The sequence below is a fragment of the Contarinia nasturtii genome, unplaced genomic scaffold, assembly GCF_009176525.2.
Source record: "Contarinia nasturtii isolate CC-2019 unplaced genomic scaffold, AAFC_CNas_1.1 Cnas_scaffold_493, whole genome shotgun sequence".
NCBI lineage: Eukaryota > Metazoa > Arthropoda > Insecta > Diptera > Cecidomyiidae > Contarinia > Contarinia nasturtii.
In genome coordinates this window covers 2,895,123-2,913,181 of record NW_022197846.1, presented here as the reverse complement: position 1 = coordinate 2,913,181, position 18,059 = coordinate 2,895,123, and the positions used below count along the sequence as shown (strand labels likewise).

At 33.7% G+C, this 18,059-nt stretch overlaps 1 protein-coding gene across 1 annotated transcript; it reads left to right on the top strand.

Annotated features, from left to right (window-relative positions):
• The first annotated feature begins 1,918 nt into the window (after positions 1-1,918).
• On the top strand, positions 1,919-4,738 carry LOC116339196 (basic helix-loop-helix neural transcription factor TAP). Its single transcript, XM_031764916.1, has one exon. The coding sequence runs from the start codon at positions 2,320-2,322 to the stop codon at positions 3,406-3,408; it is 1,089 nt and encodes a 362-aa protein (XP_031620776.1). The 5' UTR covers positions 1,919-2,319; the 3' UTR covers positions 3,409-4,738.
• The last annotated feature ends 13,321 nt before the right edge of the window (positions 4,739-18,059 follow it).

Below are 18,059 nucleotides of genomic sequence, written 5' to 3'. Positions count from 1 at the left end.
TGGTTCAAAGAAGTCGAAAGTTGAATGAAACTACGGAGAAATGGTGCAGCTGTAAAGATGCAATGTCGCAACTTAATGAATTGTAAATTTTCAATGGATTTTTAAACTACTTGCTTGTAAACACAATGTATGCAATGTGCATCAAGAGGTGAATACGTATGGTATAAACTGACATTTAAACTCGAGATTCATATTTCTCTAAACGTGAAACCGTTTTTTAAAAATAAACAATTGGAAATTTAAATTTTTTGCATTTAAATTATTTTGTTTGGCATTTGGGCTTACATTCAAAACACGGAGAGAGAGAAAGACGAATCAATCCTGGCGTAATTTTCTCTTCAGTGCGTAATTCTTCAATTTTCCATCTAACGAACCGTGCAAAAGCCATCTGCTAAAATTAATAAAAATCGAGAGATGCACGAAAATTGCACAAGTCATAAATTCTTAACTCTTTTTTTTTGGTCGCGTCGATTAAATCGACCTTTTCGTGCTTCATTTATTTCATTTGGCAACGGTACGAATCAATAAAACACTATGAAAATATTAAATGTCAACGATGTGGAACAATTTTCGTGAATTTTGTTAATTTTTACGCCAAATTTTAGTCTTTACGAATATATACATATCCTTTGGCACTTTGTGCATCATGAATAATAGAAATTGATCGAATGAGATGAATAAAAAAGGGTAACATTTATGGTTTTTTGACGAATTTATGCGGAAAGCGAATAGGTCGATATTAAGGTGCAGAAAATGGCAATAAAATTGATTTCACAGTTTATGTCATTGTTATATTTTTCGCGCCACACTGTGTCGTTGCGTGTTTGTTTGCGTTTGAACGATTACAATAATTCATGTGCAGCATTTCAGTTTTATCTGTTTGTCTAACTGGCGTGTTAATGGTTGTTGTGAGCTACTTTGTTCAATTTTATTTGCTTTATTTTTCCACATTTTTTTCGTCCCTTTTACGTCGTTTTAATCACAAATTGTTCAAATAAAGCAAAAATGAGTGTGTTTGGTTCGTTTATCATTTGCTGAGCATATGGTCAAATATTAGATCAGTGGCTACGATATCGAACATAAAATCAAAGAACCGAATGGCCATTTCTTTCGGTCATTCGAGTTGAATTCTCGTCTTTTTTTCCAGCGACACGCTTAATTTTTAGTCTTTTTCTTCATTTCGTAGCCAAATAAGTGGATTAACCTATTAACCCGATTTTACACGATGTCATCCGATTGATTTTCAATGCGATCGAATTTTTAACCGAAACATCGAAAATGTATGCAAATCGCGCCTTAAAATTATGCTTCATTTAAATACATGAAATGATGACCGCATTACTACATCTCAGTGGGCTCTTCGGAATCCAATTACATTTATTAACAATTCATTTGAATTTTGTATTAATTTACATAATTTTCGTTTATCCTCCTCCCACCGGTACGGTTTTCATGCCGGTAAATATAGGGATAACGATGAAAAGAAAAACGACGACGAAAAAAAAAAACAGAATTGGTATAACAACAAACCATAGCACGCGGCATCAACGATTGGCTAACTAAAATATACGCGAACACTTATATGATTTTTCGTAACACGACCAGTTACATCCCTTTTATTAGATGCTTAAATAATGCACGAAGTACAAAGTGCATTTGGCAGGCAAAGCGGACAAATCGACACACAAAAAAAACTGTATTTGTACACTGTGTGTGCGTTTCATTTTTATGTTATATTTACATATATATACCACCACCGCTCATTCGTTCGTTCTGTGTCTATAACATCCCTCTCACCACTCATGCACACCGAACTATTTGATCCTTGCGGCACTATTTGTGTTGTGTTAACGTTTCGATGCCGAATATAAATATGATGACGCCGAACCGGTATGAGTTTAGTCGTGCAAGAGATTCGCTGTGTGAAACAACCCTCCGAATAGAGATAGGCTGTCCCACAGAGTCGGCTAACGATTCAGTTACCCAGTCGTCATAAACGCCACACATAATTCGTACGCTCAAAATATTCATCGACGTCGACGAAGAACGAGTCAAACGATCGTCGAATATCGTTTGTAGTAAACAATGTCGATTCCAACGCATATTTTGCACATCGATCGACAATTTTTCTTAGTTTTGTGTTTGTAATTGCTTTTTTTTGTGTATTTTCTTTTAATCGCATCGATTCAGTGTTTGTATTACATTGTGAATTTTAAACTGTATTTCGGCGAAATTATTCGATTTAATATTAACAAAACGACATTAATGTGTGAATAAGCAAAAAGAAAACAGTGTTAAAAAACAAACAAACAAAAAAACATGTCTTCGTGCTATAGTGGATTTTCATCGTCTTTGGACGATTTTGAGTGTTCGTCAACGGACAGTGGATTTGAAAAAAGCTACGAAAGTATTTCCGGCATAAGTGCTCACAATCTAAGCTACAATCAACTAAACATCACTGGAAATTCGGAAACAGATCTTATGCCAAAGATTTTGAATCCAATAATGTCACACACGGCATTGGATGAATTCACACCAATGCTTGGCATGCAAACATCCACACCGCTCAAAGCAAAAAATAATCAAGTGAAAAATAGCAAGAGTGATAAAAATGGTACGGCCGCTCGACCAAAACGAAAATATGCGGTGGGCAAAAATCGAATGACCCGATCACGTAGTCCATCGCAAGTCATGCGCATCAAACGTACACGACGTATAAAAGCAAATGATCGTGAACGTAATCGAATGCATACATTGAACGAGGCACTGGAGAGGCTGCGTTTAGCTCTGCCCACATTTCCCGAAGACACAAAACTAACGAAAATTGAAACGCTACGTTTTGCTCATAACTATATATTTGCGATGGAACAAGTGCTTCAACACGAACAAGAAATAAATCTTGATTTGGAAAAACTGCAAAGCATCACACTCAGCGGTGAACCATTTACCAAAGAACTATTCGAAGCAATGTTTGTTCATCCAAATTCATGTGAATTGAATGGATTTACATCGTGCGATTTCTACAGCAGCATGCAACAGTATCATACCATTCAACAACCGGCCAACTACACCAATGATCCATCGTTTTCCAAGCAAAATTATGACATTTTCCGCGGAGCATTTGAAACGGCGATGAATCAAGGACCAAGCTATCAATCACCGCCACCATCCAATCAACATCCGACCAACTTTGGCACAAACGGCGATAGCTTTAACAACAACAATAATAATAACAACAATAACAATCCACAATTTGGTATGGTAAATGTGCAAAGTCGCCGTTATCAACAGCAACCACATCGAACACCAAATTTCCATCAAAATAGCAGCTTTTACACGCATACACCACCATGGAAGGACTATAATGAACAAATGACCAACACATTTGCACCATATCCAGCATTATAGCGAACTAGGTATATAGATTTCATTTAGGTGTAAAACTGTCATCCTTCGAAGAACCAACACCAACATTTTTGGGTCAGTGAGTTGTAGAGAAAAGGTTTGTCGCTAATTTTTCCATTTCAAGAAAAAAACTCTTTTGTTTGAGTTTTTACACATTTGAAGAATGGATTTTGTTATGGTTGATTTTTATTAACGATATTTACTTGGATTTTACACAAAATCAACTTTTAACCAAAATCCACTCGAAAATATTAGACACAAAAGGTTTCTCTAGGAAATTTCCAATTTCGATTCTTTTTAAAAATGTAATAATGAAGAAATTGAAAAAATGTTCGGAATATTGAAATGTCTAAATTCGGAACACCAATTCAAAACGAATAAGAAAATGTTTAGTTTTGAGGTAGTTTTAAACCAATGGCCCAAAAACTGGTTCTAGTCACATTTCAAAACAGTTTAAAAAGCAAAATCAGAGAAGAAAAAAATATGTTTAATTTTGAAATCAAAGGCAATATTTATTGTAATTGGGGATCGATTTGATAAATGCTTTAATTTTTCGATTTTAGTTCTGTGATGGAAATATACATCACTTTCTACGGGTAATTTTCATTAAATTTTACAATAATTTCTTCGTTTCAATAGTCCATTATCATCTTCAGTTTCGATCCATTTTCCAATTGATTTTTTTGAGGTTTTTTTTTCTAAAAGAAAAGAGCGAATTTAAACAAACAGAGAAGAAACGAATTTTACAATCAACCAACTAAATTTGAAATGTAAGTGATTTTCAATAAGAATACACACGTTGAAAAGTTGAAATTTTACGATTACATTTTATGTGATATGAAAAACGATTGTTTTCTGTAATGAAAGAAGACAAAAATGTGCTCATAAAATTTCACAAATTTTACACTTCACAAAACACATGCTTTCAAATATTTCATGAGCAAAAGAGATGGAAAATCTCTAAAATATTTGATTGTGTTTGTTTTGGTGGATGATCTATACTTTTCAAATGAAATTCAAAGTACAAACAAAAAAAAAACCATTTAAATTTCATTTAAAATGTATTGTCACAAAATGCGCAACACATAGTCTTACAATAAATGAATGCCTTTTGATAGATTTTAAGGGAAACAAATACAAACAAATTCTTTTTTACCTATATATATTTACAAACTGCAAAGACACTTGTTCTTATTGAAAATGCTCAATTATTGAAAATTAAAACAAATAAATCGAAAATTCTATTTACAAATTGCACCAAAAAACAAAGATATACAATGTTACTAATGTCATAATAAGGAAAATTCTTCTAAAAAAAGTGAGTAGTAAATACAGCAACAAAAATCGAAAATAAAGCAATCAACAATAAAAGATGTTTTTTCAATTCAATTTCTTGATGAATTTAGAAGAAGAAAAAATCGAATCTATTTTCGAATGTATTCGATCATCAAAAGGTAAGTTAAACAAATGGATCAAATGGATTTCGGTGGATATTTAAATGAGATAGATGCGCCGTCGGCGATGTAGAAATCGAATACAAAGCATGCGCGTCACACTGAAAAATAAACGGGCACAATAAATAACGGCATTAAAAATATTCAACAATGAATGAAACAAGACACACATACACACAATCAAAAAGGATCATATAACTGGAATAAATTTAGATGCACACACACACACAGGCTTTTTATCAATGTCGAGGAAAATAAACGGAAAAAAAATATTACCGAGTTAACACCTCAGGGGGCATTGTCTGAATCCCGATTATATTTTTATTATAGTTATTACGATGTACTATCGTACATTTCTTCCGATTCAGATCTTTGATGTCATGGCGTACAATCGCACAAAATTCGAGCTGATGAACATTCCGGGAAAAAAAATACACTACATTTAATTGCTAGGTGGCTATCAAAAATCAACGCACCGAATCATATAAAAAATAGCTGTGACATAAAAAAAATGCCCCTTGTTCGGATGCAGTTAGCAAAATAATGTATTTTTTGTATTAATGCCATTGTTCATTGGATAACATTCATGCCTAAACTCACTAAAATGTAGCGACAGTGTTTATCAGTTTTATATCATATACAATGAGACACCCGAAAACATTGCAACACCGAAAACAGAAACTGTTCAATTGAATTGCAGTGGATAATCTTCAGCATTTCTACCGCGTTGTCGTGAACGTCAATTCCGAAAAACAAAACGAGCTATTTTTCTCTCATTTTCGCCGATTCTAAATGCTTTTCGATCGAAAGGAAACAACACAAAATCACTATTTTATATGCATTTCATGAATGGCATAAATCCAACTACACATCTCGCATAAATACTAAGCATAGCCCTTAAATCCATTTCGATTTTCTCTTTTTTCCTCCGATTTTTGTTCGTTGTTGTTGTTGTTGTCGTCGTCTTTGTTTGTCAATGCATGCAATTCTCTCGCTTTGAGTTTCATTGTGCCAGTGATTTGATTTTGAATTTTTTTCCCTCTCTACCTCTCTCGTACTATGGATATTAGATCGCTTTTATTGTTTGAAATCGAAGAGAGCTAAAGAGCACAGACTAATGTTTATACTATACAATTTTCATGGGGTGAGTCGAAAACAAAAGACGATTTCACGTCACCTGCCAACCATTATAGAATAACGCACACATTCTCGCAACGCACACTAAACATTTACGGGTCGGATCGCGCGCTCTGCGTGTACAATACATATATGCGCCGATGTGATATATGGTATCGTGGTACCGATATGTTGTTGGTTGGGTTCGTTTGAGCAGCAATGTATGTGCGCAATTCAGAGAGCGAGATTTTTATTATGATTTTAAGGTCTGTTTCACTAGTTTAGTCGGCTGCAATCAAGTTATTATTTTATAAATGGGCACCCCCAAAAGTATAGAGAACTTCATTCATGCTGATGAAGTGTGCGCGCATATTTTTACATTGACGACGCAGTGCGCACGAGAAGGAAGGACGATCTTCGTTTTAACAACCAAACGGTAAACGAAGTGAAAAAAAGCAGGGTCCGTATGTACCACCAGTCAGAGCAATGCATTTACATTTATATCTCACATCTCTATACATTGTTATTTGTATTGTTAACAATCTGAATGAAAAGGTATAAAAATGAATAATCATAATAACGGCAAATGAAATGTACATGAAAAGTCGAACTATTAACACAGCCCTCACCCAGTCAAGATTTAAAAACACTGATAGATTTTATGAAAGTGTTTTTTTTTTCTACTTTTTTCTCTCTCTCTCTTTTTCTCTTTCCTATTTGATCGGTTCTTTGTTTTTCAACTGCTCGTTTTAGTTCTGTATGTGTGCGTTTTTTTATCTCGCTTTTCATCCCTCGTTTCGTTTGAACTTGTTACTGGATACATTGAATTGCAGCCGTAACTGTGTAACGAATACTTCTTTTCAAAAGATCACACAAATAAGATACGCTAATGTATTTTAGGTCATCAGATAATTGTGCCGATTCGATTCGCTATTTTATATTCAATACCAGAGAATGCTATTTTAATTTGAATTTGATTATCGATCTTGTTTTCGATTTGGTAATGAGTGGTTTTCACGCATTAAATGGCTTTCATGTACTGCATAAGCTGCAGCAAACAAACAACCAGATTTGAATTTGTTTCTTCTCGATGTGGTTGGTTTGTCGAGTGTTTGTTTGAAAATTTTGCAATAACCGTTGAATAATTTCGAAAACGGAATGGTCGATAAATTAGTCACTTCATTGAACTCAGTGCACATTTATTTAATTTCACATAAAAATCAACCAAAAATTGATGCTGAATTTGTCCAAAATGGACTATGGTCCGTACCACATCGTTCTTCACCTTCGGTTGACATAAATTAAATACGAATAGAAACCAAGATCTGTCCGTAATTCAATCATTGAATTCAATTTAATTCGAATGAATTCGATGGCAATGCCAATTTTTAAGACTAACACGCTAAATGAACTGTAGCAAAGTACGACCAATGGCAAATATATGCGAAACCTATAGTTAAACGTTTATGAATCGTGACGGGTTTAGTTTGACGAAATGAATGCATGATTACGGTGTGGAGGACGAAAGAAGTAAAGGCGTCAATCATTATTAATCCAAGTACATTTCGTTTTTCGGGGGAAGTAAAAATGCCCTTCTTTGATCAAGTGCCAAGCGACAAGAGAGTCGACCGACCCGATAAATGCATTCTTCTTCTTTATTTTCCAGTATTATTCTTTGTTCAATTCAATCAAATTTAGTGTGTGTATCAACTCGATAGTAGAGAGATTGGCAGAAATTTTCAGCTTGAATTTCCACAATTCGCCTCAAAACATTCATGCCACAAACAAAATAACATACTTTGAAAATATATTTTACAAATGACGTTAACAAAAAATGCTACTTGCTCATTGCTCAATGTTGAATGGATTTGAACAAGATGTGTTGATGCGCGTACCCATGTAGATTGTTTTAAAGTGAAAATTGCCCAAGGCGCTGGAAACTGCATCATTATTGAGGTGAATAAAAATCAGCTTCTGTCGCATAATAAATAGATTCAAACCATAATGATCGTTGTGGCAGCTGTTACTCGTTTGCAACACATCTCAAACATTTTTCCGATTTTTTGACACAACAAATGAGGGCTTAGCCGTACCATTTCTCTGACCTCGATCGGTTAAAATACAATTTGTTATCACCAACCAACCGATTTTTAGATCGACACACACACACATACCGCTTGTAACGCCATTGAATCAGCTAAACATTTACAATTTATTAATCTTTATCGATGAGTTTCCAAAAATGTGGAAACGGGGTGACAATTAGTTTGATTCATTTGAAAACTATTGAAGCGTTAAGGAAAATCGCATGGACTTATCGTTGAGCATAGTGCATCCATTTTAGCTGCTCATTGTGTGTGAGTATTAGAATCAGAGATTATGACACATTCGAACAAAAACCATCGAGCTACCATTATTTTTATTCCTTTTATTCGGTATTTTTGCAAACCGTTACAAATAGAGGAACGAAAAATCGTTTATAAGAAATACAGTACTATGAATATGTTTTTTGTGTGTTAGTTTTTTATTTTTTGGGTGGAAGTTGAGCTCGCGAATTCATTGACCAAGAACATCTGGTCGACATGAACACTTCATTCAAATCAATTCTAAAAGTGTCAAAATGTAAGCGCTTGTATTTTATGCTTCATATGCACTCAAAATGGAATGAAAAAAAAGGAAATGTGATTGCCTTCGTTGAATCCGACACATTACGTCACACGCAGACTTTTAAGCCGTCTGATCGCTCTATGCACCACCACCATGCACACATTTCTAGTCTTAGCATAGCACAATTCGACTTGCATTGGTTTTACGTTAATTAACACACCTGGTACACACTCAAAAGTCAAACATGCTGAAGTGGATTCGCGTGTCAATTTTTTACTTTCTACTTACTCCGTTTTTTTTTTCAATTTTCAACCGTCATAAAAAAAATGTGCGTGGAAATTAATCGACAGCAATAGATACGATTAGTTCTTTAAAAAAAACAAGCATAGCTGTCAAAATCGTTTCTCGACTTTACGTTTTCGACCAATTTCCAAATGAAATGAAGTGAATATAATGACGGCAACAAATACAGGCCCGCACTTAATTTACGCGCATTCATCACGAAATCACAGGCCAATTCATGTATGGCCATTGTTTGTTTGACTGTGCGGTTCTATTTTTCTCTCTCTAAGGGAACAACAATAATAATAAAAAATCGTCGTTTTTATGAAATATCCAGAGACTTTTGGTATTATATGGTAATTTTGAGGGGAATTTTCCGTTATTCGGTAATGTGTTTTCTGCTGAAAAACTGCATTTCATGTAGCTTATCGATTTGTGACAGCAATCTTTATTACACAAGTATCTCACAACTGACATTCATTTCACTGCCTCTCTCTCCCTCTCTCTCTCTCAGTTTCGTCTGTCTGTAATCATTTGTCAATTTCCCGTAAGCAAAACGATTTTTATTGTTAATACATTTTATTAGTCGTTTTTCGTCCAGCTGATAAAAATCAGATAATTTATGGAATATGCATTTCGAATAATTATTTATTATAACAAATTTGTACCTCAAATCAATGGGGCTCAATGACACTGGAGTATAATTAATATTTTGCTGAAATAGCAATCATTATTCTTTTTGTCGGTACATTTTTTTTTTTTGGTTTTCATATGTTTCCATTGATTGAGATTCAATTGAAACCGATTAAATTCATTTTGTTTGTAATGCAATTTAAACAACACCGACAAAAAATATGTATAGAAACAAACCACTTGACGAGATATGGATACATTTTATGCAGAGAATCAAACAGATTTCGAATTAGCGCATCAAATTTTTGAAGTGGTACTTCAATTGATTTCAAGTTGATCACTTCAAACAGAGGTCTGGGCTACATTTATTTGTAAACAAATAAATATGCGGAACGCAGAAAATTTCAACAACAAAAATGCAATAACAATCACAAAAAAGAAATATTATATGTTCAAATAGTAGAGTGTATGCTGGCAAAACAACAAGTTAGATGTTGTCTCTGTTCCAAAACGAAGCAATATTACAAACGCGGAGAGTCAGACAGTCATGGGAACAATTGTAAGTGATTGTGATTGATGGCAAAAGCGCACAGACCCAAAACGCGTTCATATCCCTTTTTCCAACATTATTCACCATTCATTCATATTCGCGCGATTGTTATTTAGTCAATGCTATTTAGTAGTGCAACGATTCAAACCGAAAATGAAATGTGTGGCGAAAATAAGTAACATTATCTGTGCATTGTCCTATCGCCATATAAAATTTATACAAACTCCCTCCAGAGACCAGAAATCGGGTCAAATTAAATGAATACAAGTTGAAAAAAAAAAGATCCACACACAACGAGAGCTACTGGCATCGCTCGAACATCGGGTGAAGAGAGTAAACTTGCTCTTCGTGTGCGCGTACTCTCTTTTTATCCTAGCTGCTGCTATGATTTATTCTACCGAAATATTCAACTGACAACAGCGAATCAGTCGTTTGTAAGCGATTGCACATATGGTGATGTGGTGGTATTAAATATCAAAGAAACAATTCAATCAACATTTAAAAAGAATTTATGAAAGATGAATTAAAAAAACAGCGTAGCTTGAAACAGCGGCGTTGATCTGGCCGCCGTGTACCTAACCGCAAATTTAATTCAATTTCAACTAATTTCAGTAGATAAAAGAGAATGTAATTCGAAACTAGAAAAGAAAATTGCTTTCTTCTGTCATTCAAATTTCTTCATTGAAATAAACAAAAAAAAAATCCGTTCAACGCAAAACAAATTATAGATGAGGATTAAAGTTTCTTTATTTTTTTTTTATTCAATACCTTTGAAGAAAAATATGAAATCGGCTTTAAATCATCGAAAAAGAAATCGGCTTTATTATTTCAAATATTGTTTAAAAAAACAGCAGTCACTCTGCGCATTTACCGTATAAAGAAGAAAAAAAGGCTTAAATATATCATTCGCTTAATATTCATGTATTTCCGTTACATAATTGAGGTAGAGCACGCGTTCGACACGCGTTTTCATGTGAAAATCAAAGAACTACAAAACATCACTTTCCGCAATACTTTTGCGGATTATTAACCCAACTTTTGCTTGTTTATACATTTAAGTGTGAACGCGTGTCCTAACACACTCGTCCAATTGGCATCATTTGGATGATATAACTTATTTATTGGCGTACCGCACATTTCAAGTACTTGTTGAAAAGTATCGATTCAACTTTAACACCCGTACAAGATATCGGTGTCTTTAATTATAATACGAAAACAAATAGGATGATCCTTTTTTTGTGCATGCGTTCAATCTCATGAAAAGTACAAAAAAATGAAGATTTGTTGAATAGGAAGATGACATGTGGTGAAAAGTGATCTTGTCAAGCATTTCCAACAAAAAAAATTGAATTGAAAATGAATCCTAAATACACACTTCGACGTGCATGCGCTGCTTTCTTTTGGATTTTTCAGCCGCATGGCCAAAATGTCACTTGCAATGCCAAAAAAATAGAATTCGTATAGTTAGTTGATTTTTCTAAATGAATTCAAGGTTTTCCCTACGTCCATTAAAAAAACGAGTACAAAAAACCACAAATAAAGTCCATTCGAAATTGGAAATGAATGAAAAAAGTTCAGTCGATCAAATAACAATTTTTTTTTCTCTTCAAATTGGAAATTACTATGAATATGTTTAAAATGCTGGCATCGTATTGACATTGAGTTTTTTTTTTGTTCATTACATGTGTCTTAGACCCTCGGCGTTTTTCAATGCGCATTCAGATTGTCTGTTGAACCATTTTGAATTTTAATTCGACATTTATTTACTGAATAACAAAACTAAATAAACAAATTATTTGTTTATTAGTCAAATAGCCAACGGCCACGAAATAAATATAAGGACTACTGATGAATACACTCTCAACTCCCGGGCAGCAAGGGTTGAAATTTATCAATTAGCGTTTTTTCTTTCTCTTCCCTACCATAAATGTTTGATAGGAAAAATCACGGATCGAATGTGTATTCGGTTCCCTTTCACTGGACGCTTTTTTCTGGCATTCTTTAAGTTTTTATATAATAGATAGCAGCTGCATTTTTAGGCAACATGATTGCTTAAGTTTTTTTATGCATTGCAGTTGATACCAAATGGTCGATTTTTTTATGCCATCGTCCTAAGTAAATCTCTTTGCATTACGCGTGCAAACACTTTTACTGCGAACTTTCTTGGTAAAACTAACAAAAAAAGAGAAACTATTCAAATGAACTTCATTTAAAATAACAAAACCTTTTTTACTTAATTCAATTGGGTGTCTTTTGAATCCGCAAACTATTAAGAGAACTGTGAATATTTTCCTTTGTCATCAATTATGTCGATCGGAAAGGATAGTGTTACCGACACGTGGCGAACCAACGTTTAGCGTGTGAATTGTTGGAAAATTGTCTTTATCGAAAGTGTTCATATTATATACTTCAATTTTTTTTATTGCAAAATATTGTCAAGTGGCTGTGACCAAGGTAGACAATAAAACAGATGAAGATCTGCGCGTGTCGACAATCACAAGCTAATAATAAAATTAAACCGATTTATTTTTTTATTTTTTGTTCATATTTTCAAGTGGTAGACATTTTTTCTCTGTCGATGCAAAGGAAATCTTTTTAATTATATTCAATTCGTTTTGGTTTCGGGATTTGAAAAAGGAAAAATCTAGCTAATCTGCATTATAAAAAACTTCGGAAGTGTTTTTTTTTTCAAACTTTAATATCGCGTCGAGAGGAAGTGATTGAAAATTGTCTGGAGAGTGAGCGAAAATAAAGTGTGATCAATTTTCCACGCTTTTACTGTCGGCTTACTTTTATTGTGACGGCATGAAAATCGTGTGAGTTTTGTCACCGTTTGAATAATCGTTTGCTGCCTATTTAGGTACTTAACCGCAAAAATAAACATAAAAATGCGTGAAATTTGGTATTAATTTGTAATTCGGCACACAGGCGAACACGCATACAGAGACCATAATTGGATGCACCATATAAGAGAACATGATGAACCAGTCTGAAGCGAAAAACTAAAACCGAACGAAATACAAAACAAATATGAAGGGATCTCTCTCTCTCTCTCTCTCTCTCTCTCACTCACTCATTCAAATGCATACACCGGTGTCACACAATTTTACGCATATCAATCGCCTTTATTTATGTTCGCTTCATGATTCCTTTTCCTGTGTGGAAAATCAACGAAAGCAGAAAGAGAAACAAAAAAAGGACCGAATTACATGAGGCTCTATTGCGAAGTGGCTGGCCATATACAAGCAGCATACACTAAAAATTGAAAAAAATAAATCGAGATGTGTAAATATGATTCATGTTGATTTCTTTCTCGTTCTCTTTTTCGTTTTCCTCACTTTCACATTTGATTTGATGTCCAAAAAGGGGGTGAAAATCATGCTAGAATTGCAAGAGCATAAATGGATTGCATCAAAATTCGGTAACAATGAATCAATAAATTGAAGAAAATCCATAAATCCATCATTGAATTTTTGGCTCATGTCAATGTCACATTTCTATTCATTTTCTCAATGAGATTGACCGGGATTGTACTTTTGTTTTAACTTTTGTCGTATGCGCATACATTTGTTTATTTTCTGTCATATTTTGTGTTACACACCCGATCGCAAATAGCCGCGACAAATTTATCAATATTTTCTATAGAAAAGGAGCCGCTCATTCACCAATTTTTATCGAATTTACTTCATTCTCCGACGACAGTATGCGTTTCTACTATTATTATTTTTTACAAATTTCAGGAAATGATTGAACACCCCAATTTTTCGGTGCGCTTGTGAGTTATTCGTTTCGCCTATACAAATTCGAATTTATATGTTTGTACAATGCGCTTTCCCATATGGATTCATTGAATTTTCATTTGATTGGTTTATTAGGCAAATACAGGAATTAGGCGGTGGCATTTCACTAATATTTATTATAAATATTGATATAAATATGATTTGATTTGTTTGCCATCCGACTAATGCAGAGAGCTAATATGCCGATTTCAGCAGATGTTGGCAGAACGACACAGATTTAGATACGGTGAAATGAAAAGCGATTAACACGGAGTACAACGTTTTTTTTTTTTAAGAAAGTAAATGACCATGCTTAACCTAGGAAGCGCGCTTCCGTGTTACGCATTTTATGAGAAATTGAACTCATTATCGAACGTGGAAGTGATTCAAAAAAAGAGGAACAAGAGAATGGGAACTCAAAGTTAATCGAAGGAAGTAATAAACGAAATATGATGATTTAAAACGATTTTATAGCTTGATGTTCAAATGAATAAAACATTTTTTAAATATAAACCAAAGTAAAGCCTTATCTTGGAATTCTCTCCTTTTGATTTGCGTTTCAATATTCGTTGATAAGCGATTGGAAATTTTGGCAAGCATAAAAAATATAAACTATAAGAGTTTGCGCCAAATCGGAACAAACACATATATATTTATTTCAGTACGGAGTAATGTGTATTTTGCACCGAGTTGGTATAACAAAGCCAATTTTTTTTAAATTTGAATCGACCGGGATTTGGATAACCATCCAATTTATTTACCATCAGACGTTGTAACTAAAAATGGTTTCCAATTATTTTACAAGAGAATATGTGTCGTTTCATTGCTCTAGTTATTCAGGTATAGTATAACCAACATATTTACTACTTCATTCGGAATGCAAGTTACACTCGGAAGGTAAAACTTTACGCCAAATCTTTCTTGTTAATAAACTCTACTTCGAGGACATCGTTGGAAAATATTCCACGATGATCAACATTTAATAGAACATCTACACGGTAACTGGTTCGTAATATTTCGTGAATAATGCTTCGCAAGTATCGAAATCATGTACTCGGTGATACACATTATTTAATTGCTGCATTTTTGTTGAAAAAGAGACATAACACTTTTCGATATTGTCCAGCTAAACATCGTGTAATCTTGATTCAGTCAGTCTGTACTGTTCGACATAGGCAATTCTTCCAAAGACTGTTCGTATCGGCAAACGAGATTTTTGTGACTTTATCGTTTTTAAAACTTGCATCAACTCTTCTATTCTGCTTAGCTGCTAATGATAGGAACTGGCAAATCAATTTATGGCCACATGCCACATCGTAACCATTGAAAGAATATCTTTAACGTAAAATAATGAACATTTAATAATTATTTCAAAAAATTGTATCCATAACTATCCCGGCAAAGATTTATGTCTTATGGAGGAAATTATTTCCTATAAAACTTCTTTATAAGAGCTATATAATTATTATAGAGAAGTTCTTCTATATAACTTCTATAATATTTCTATATAAAATTATTCAGAAAATCGGTAAAAAATGTGGAGCCTTTCATTCTCTTTCTAACAACTTTTTAAGAAATTAAATAGATGTTAAAAAGGTAATATCAAGATTTTTTTGAAAAATCTTTAAACGCATTTATATTTCACACTTTTACCAATTTTTACCAAATAAAAGAATGTTGTCGTTTCAAAATTTGCATATCGGCTCAAAATTGAGTGCGCTTTCGATCTATGATGAAAAAATCGAAGCAAGACATACAATTTTTCAAGATAAATGACGATTAACTTCGATTTTTCCCCATTTTTTGAGGTTTAGTCATTCTCAGTGTTGTAAAATGTTTGGTATCTAGATAAGATGAGATTTTTTTAGCAAAAAATTTATCTAGGTAAGATACCATATCTTATCTTAAAAAACGCAAAGATAAGATAATATCTTGAGTGTATCTTAGATACTTTCAAAGATATTTTTACGCAGAGAAAATTACAACAATTTTGGACTTTAGATACTCAAAAGTATCTAGATAACTCTAAGTATCTAGATATTCAAAAGAATCTAGATAATTTCATTATCTTTTCATATAAATAATTTTATAAGCAGATAAGATATATTTTCCAAAAAATTTTGAATTTTTTCGTAAAAATCTCAAAATATCTTAAAAAGATTTAAAGATACCACCAAGATATCGAAAGAAAACTTAGTTATCTAGATAAGATGAGATATATTCGTCAAAGATAAGATAAGATATAAGATATCATCTTATCTAATATCTTTACCCAACACTGGTCATTCTCATTCTGATATAACCTTTTCCGCTGAATTTTTTTTCAACATTTCTTTATTGCTTCATCAAGATGACCTTAATGACTTTCCAAAAAGCTAAGAATGACGTGATTCTGTTAAAAAACACCTCGTATACCTGTGATCAAAAATGGCCAAAAATTGAAAATTTGCCGAAAAAAAATGTCAACTTCGGAGTACTTTTTTTTTAAAAACGAATTTTCCCAGATATGACACATACGCCATATCATCACATATTTGGTCTCCATAAATGTCACATAACATACCACTTGGCGGATATTTTAGAAATTTTTCCATTCTGACTTCGGATCCGGAAAGGTAAGTCGACGGAAAGGTGAGTTTTACCTTTCCAACGACGTATAAATCATTGTTGTACCTTATAGATGTCCAGAAAAATATCCGATTGATGAAAAACTCAAAATTGGCCTCCCAAAAATGTTCGACTCCAGACCAAAACCACTTACGCAACGAATTTTTTGAAACTGAGAAATTAGTTTGCTCAGATTTCAGTCTACTTTCGAAAAAAAATAAGTGCACACAATTTGAAAGAAGGTACGGACAGACATACAAACACCCCAAGCGGCCAATTTCGAGGTTTTGGCGAATTGGCCATATCTCGGCCACTTTTCAACCGATCGTGATGATTCTTTTTTTTTAACATTATCTACGCAGTCCCCAGGTTCCGAATATGGCCATAACATTTTTCGAAAAAATAATTTCGGTGGTCAAAAATCGAGAAAAAGGAATTTTCAGTGATTTTTTAAAAATGCCACCTGGCGGCCAAATTTTGAAATGGTGATTTTCCAAAAACAAAAAATTCTCTAGCAAATCAGATAAATTTTCGTTTTTTTTTTTTTGGAAGTCACTTTTTGAGGCGAAAATCCCTAGCAAATCGAAAGAATTTCCTCCGCGAAAAACTCTAGCAAATCGGAAAAAAATCTCTCGGAACCAAAAACCCAAATTGAAAGAATTCTCCTCAATTTTCTACATTGATGAGCTAAAAAAAAAAAAAGGTCTTCACTTTTTGAATGAAAAACCCTAGCAAATTCGAATAAATTTCGCGAAAAAAAATTCTCATCCAAATCACAGGGGGGGGGGTAAACCCCCCCCTCCGTGATATGAAGAGAATGAAAATTATTGATAGTGAATGTATTTTGGTCATCGATTTCAGTTTTGTGTTGACGATTTTTATTGCGCAGTTGTGTTTCAATAGAATGTTGTTTGTGAACAGAATGCCATGCGTTGAGAAATTACATGTAGCGAGATAGCATTGAACTACGATTCGGGTGACAGAAATAGCAAATTTTTACATTCAGTCGCACCAGATGATATAGACAATTTGCATAAGAATTGAGAAAAAAAATCTGTTTGCATAAGAATTGAGAAAGCTTTTTTTTCTTCGCTCGAATCTTCATCATTGTTTGGAAAATTTGTAGCTTCGTTTTTTTTCGATTCTTCTTTCAGTTTCGTGTTTTCGATTTGACTTGTGTATTCGTCTTCGCTACTAAAATCATAGACAAACTCAACATCGTCTTCGTTATCAACGTCATCATCACTGGGCGGCTCCATAATCAAATCAGATGGTTCGTCACCTTCTTCTTCGCTTAAATCATCATCATCGCCAGCATTTCGTGCTCTTGTTAATCCAAGAAGATATGAGAGATGAATATCCAACCATCTGTCAACTCGCACTCGCTTCTTTTCCACAAACAAATCGTGCTTGTGTACACGGAAATTAGCTTCAAGTTGTCCAGTAGTTGGTATGTCTTTGATTGGAATGCCGAAGGATTTATTGAGTAGACATCCAGTTATTGGTAATTTGGAGAAAATTTTAATTAACTCAGGTACAATGTCTTCAGCATAATATGCACTGTCAACTGGAAATTCATCGATGTCTTCGTTTTCTGTGTTGTTGTGTTCGAACTGTTCTTTTGCC

Coding starts and splice junctions, on each gene's coding strand:
- LOC116339196 (XM_031764916.1), top strand. CDS start 2,320: ATGTCTTCGTGCTATAGTGGATTTTCATCGTCTTTGGACGATTTTGAG.